Genomic DNA, 4,720 nt, shown 5'->3' on the forward strand with positions numbered 1-4,720 from the left:
GGGTGTGTCCCTGTGTGTGTGTCCCTGTGTGTGTGCCCCTGTGTGTGTGCCCCTGTGTGTGTGCCCCTGTGGGTGTGCCCGTGTGGGTGTGCCCGTGTGGGTGTGTCCGTGTGGGTGTCGGTGTGTGTCCCTGTGTGTGTCCCTGTGTGTGTGGGTGTGTGTCCCTGTGTGTGTGCCTGTGCCTGATGCTGGTTCCAGGGGATCATCAATCTGATTCTAGCGACTGACATGGCCCGGCACGGCGAGATCCTTGACAACTTCAAACAGAAAATCGAAACCTTTGACTTCTCGAATGAGGAAGATGTGACATGTGTAAGTAACAAACTGTACCGATGGAGTAACAGAGAGCAGTTCTCAGATTCTGAGCTGCATTTAAACTGGAATTGAAGCTTTAAGCCAATGACAATGAGAGATGAAGTTCAGGTATTCTGAGTAAACACGGAGCATTGTGACATTGGTCTGTTTTGGGACTTCAATCTTGGCTCTTTGTTCCTGTGTATTGAAGCCACACAAGCCCCAGGCCACGTTCACTCTCACCAGCCCCTGAGTAGATTCTGATTGGTTTATTACAAAGTTATAGGAGAAAGTGAGGGCTGCAGATGCTGGAGATTAGAGCTGAAAATGTGTTGCTGGAAAAGCGCAGCAGGTCAGGCAGCATCAAAGGAGCAGGAGAATCGACGTTTCGGGCATGAGATTCCTGAAGAAGGGCTCATGCCCGAAACGTCGATTCTCCTGTTCCTTGGATGCTGCCTGACCTGCTTTTCCAGCAACACATTTTCAGTTTATTACAAAGTTATGGTCAGTTTCAGATTGGCTGAACGATATATACCTGATTGCTGATTGGTTTGTTTAAGAATAAGTGGCCGGTCAGTGGTGCTGCCTGAGGCCATTCACCTGACTCCAAGATGGTTTGTCATTGCCCTGGTGTCAGGGTCACAGATACGTTACAGGACACGGGGCAGGGCGGGGTGAGATTGTGGTCACCATGGTCCCAGTGGCAGCTACAAAGAGGGATAAGGCCCATCGAATAGAGTCAGGACTGAAACTGAAAACAGGATCTCAAGATAGCTCCCGAACCATGATCTGGTGAGAATCCAAACAGGAAGACTGAGTCAGTGATGATGGATAAACTATGCAGGAGGGAGGGCTTTAGGTTTCTGGGGCAGCTGGAGTTATGACCCAGTTGAGAAAGTGCCTGATTCTCATGCTCCATGACTGCCAGAGCCAACACAAAACTTAATGGTTTTATTCAATCAAAAAGTCCCCGATTTAACTGTCTGATTACATCAAGCAAACAGAAAACACTGACATGTTTCCTGGACTAGACAAGAACTACTGTTTATTAAAATGAATAAGGTGTAGCCACAGTATCTACATGTCCACTTGAAAACAGTGACGTGACTTTGGGCAGAGTTAACATGAATTCATAAAAAGAGAAACCATGTTTTACAAACCGACTGGAATTCTTTGAGGATGTAACCAGTAGCGTTGATAAGGGGAACCCAATGGTTGGGATTTCGATAAGATTATCATGTAAACTGAAAGTGTATGGGATTGGGGTTAGTGTATCAACATGGAGAGAGACGGGAGACAGGAGTCAATGGGTCTTTTTCTGAGTGGCAGCCAGTGACTGACGGGGTACCGCAGGGATCAGTGCCTGGAGCCCAGTGATCCACAACACTGTCTATATTAATGACTCCACATTTGCAGATGCTCACTGATATCCTTCGGGGATGGAAATCTGCCATCCTCACCTGGTCTGGTCTACATCTAACTCCAGACCCACAGCCATGTGGTTGACCATCAACTGCCCTCTGAAATGACCTAGCAAGTCAGGCTAGTATCAACCTCAACACCAGAAAGGACAACATCAGAACAGCCCTGTTGATCCTGTGGGAGCAAGTCCCAACATTGGGAGAGATGTCTCACAGACTAGTTAAACAACAGCCTGACATCATCATACTCACAGAATCATATCTCATAGATAATGTCTCAGACACCACCATCATCATCCCTGGATATGTCCTGTCACACTGGCAGGCAGACCCAGTAGAGGTGGAGGCACAATGGTATACAGATAGGAGAGAATTGCTGCCAGAGTCCTTAACATTGACTCTGGACCCCAGGTAGTCTTGTGGATTCAGGTTAAACATGGACAAGGAAACCTCCTGCTGACTACTATGTACTGTCCTCACTCGGCTAATGAATCAGTTCTCCTTCAGGTAGCCAAGGATGACATGGGCCAACATGTACTGTGTGGGGTTGAGGGATTTCATTGCCCACCACTCAGAGGGGCTCAGCAGCAGCATGACTGATCCAGCTGTTAGCAGCAGGTGGTGAGGGGACCAACAAGAGGGAAAAACATACTTCACCTCATCCTTACCAATCTGCCGGCTGCAGATGTATCTGTCCATGACAGTATCGGTAAGTGACCACCACACAGTCCGTGTGGAGACAAAGTCACGTCTTCATATTGAGGACCAGTGTGGTCGTTAATGCCTCTACTCTTTCCTTAGTTATCCTTTTATCCTTGACATAGATGGAAATAACTTAAGGTTTTCCTTTCATTTTCTCTATTATTTTTTCATGTCCCTTTTTGCTCTCCTAATTTTCTTTTTAAAGTTTTCCTCTTGCACTCTCTCTACTCCTGTACAGCCTTTGTTGTTTAGAGCCCCCAGTATCTGCTATAAGCCTCCCTTTCCTCTTTTTCCAATCCTGTCTGTGCCTTGATATCCAGAGATCACAGGATTTGTGGTCCCACCTTTTATCTTCATTGAAACATGTTAGCCCCATACTCTCCCTATTACCACCCTGAACGTGTTGCACCAATTATTCCACTGTCCTGACACAGATTTGCCTCAAAGTATCTCCTCCTAGTCTACTCCAGCCAAATCAGACCTGATCTTGTTAAAATCAGCTCTCCCTCAGTTTTGAGCCTTCATTTCAGGTCCAACCTGTCCTACATGGAACATCAACCAGTACAGCACAGGAACAGGCCCTTCAGCCCACGATGTTGTGCTGAACATGACGCCAAATTAAATAATCCCTTCGGCCTGCCCTTGGTCCATACCCCTCCATTCTGTGTATATTCATGTGCTTATCTAAAAGCCCCTTAAATATGGAGAAAGATTCTGACCGTCAACCCTGCCCAGGCATCTCATAATTTTATAAACTTCTACCAAGTCTCCCCTCGGCCCCTGTCACTCCAGAGAAAATAACCCACGGTTTTCTAGCCTCTCCTTATAGCTCATACCCTCTAATCCGGGCAGCATCCTGGTAAACCTCTTCTGTACTCTCTCCAAAGCCTCCACATCCTTCCTGTACTGTGGTCACCCAGAACTGAACTCAATACTCTACGTGTGGCCCAACCAAAGTCTTAAAGCTGCAACATGACATTCTGATTCTTGTACTCAATTCCCCAACCAATATAGGCAAGCGTGCCATACACCTTCGTTGTTTTGGAACTTTAGAGGAAAGAAAAGTCAGAACAGCAGCAGTTTTAAAAGGGAGAAGAACAGACAAAGGAAGCATATGGTGAGGTCAGTGCAGGAGGGAGAGAGAGAGAGAGAAAGAACCCACTGTGACTGCTAACTGACAGAGTTATCAGTTACTGCCTTTGCTGTTCAATTCATGTATCACTGAACATCAGAGTGCATCTGGGAAAATTTTAAAAAATAACGAAATTCACAACTGATCTTGGAGGAACCTGTTCGGGAGAGGTCACAGCACAGGGGCAGATAAGTGGATTTTAAGTGCGGCCTTAAAGTAAGTCTGCAGTAGTGAGCAGAGTGGGCTCTCTCTTGATTATATGTTTTGCAAGGTTTGTGAAGGTTTGTAGCTCAGGTTGAGGTTTAGGGTTTTATTGAGTTATGTCTCTTGATTAAACTTAAAATATAAGCCATAGTATTAATTTAACCTGGAGCAGTGTCTTGTAGAGGAATAAGACAGTGCTATTTTCTGGGTCTGTAGATTGAAAGAAGTAAAAATGGTCCTTAGAGTGATATGCTCTTCTTGGCGGATGTGGGAGTTTAGGGAGAGTTTACGGGTTACTGAGGATTATATCTGCAATAAATGCCATTGGTTGCGAATCCTATCAGATTGAATGGATCGGTTGGAGAGGCAGTTAGAGGCAATGAGGAACTTACAAGAGCAAGAGGATGTGATGGATGGCAGTTATAGGAAGGGGGGAAAGTCTCAGATACAGTCACATAGATGGGTTAACTCCAGGTAAGGTAAGAGAGGTAGGCAGGTAGTGCAGGAGTCTTCTGTGGCTATCCCCATTTTAACCAAGTATGCTGTTTTGGAAAATGTAGGGGGTGATGGACACTCAGGGATATATAGCACGAGCAGCCAAGTTTCTGGTATTGAGACTGGCTCTAATGTAATGAGAGGTGCGTCAGGTTCCAAGAGATGAATTGTGTTAGGGGATTCTCTAGTTCGAGGTACAGACAGACGTTTCTGTGGCCAGCAGCAAAAAAGCAGAATGGTGTGTTGTTTCCCTGGTGCCAGGATCAAGGATGTCTCAGAGAGGGTGCAGAATGTTCTCACGGGGGAGAGGGACCAGCAAGAGGTTATTGTCCACATTGGAACCAACGACATTGAAAGGGAAAAGGTTGAGATTCTGAAGGGAAGTTAGAGAGTTAGGGCAGGAATTTAAAAAGGAGGTCCTCGAGAGTAGTAATATCTGGATTACTCCCAGTGCTATGAGCTAGTGAGGGCA

At 46.0% G+C, this 4,720-nt stretch overlaps 1 protein-coding gene across 1 annotated transcript in view; it reads left to right on the forward strand.

Moving 5' to 3' along the window:
• LOC122554865 (high affinity cGMP-specific 3',5'-cyclic phosphodiesterase 9A-like) overlaps positions 1–4,720 on the forward strand; it is a 48,820-nt gene that overhangs the window by 31,240 nt on the left and 12,860 nt on the right. The window contains exon 13 of the mRNA XM_043700212.1: positions 199–312. Within this exon, the coding sequence (XP_043556147.1) occupies positions 199–312 (114 nt within the window). The remainder of the gene's footprint in view (positions 1–198; positions 313–4,720) is intronic.

The sequence above is a fragment of the Chiloscyllium plagiosum genome, chromosome 12, assembly GCF_004010195.1.
Source record: "Chiloscyllium plagiosum isolate BGI_BamShark_2017 chromosome 12, ASM401019v2, whole genome shotgun sequence".
Classification (NCBI taxonomy): Eukaryota; Metazoa; Chordata; class Chondrichthyes; order Orectolobiformes; family Hemiscylliidae; genus Chiloscyllium; species Chiloscyllium plagiosum.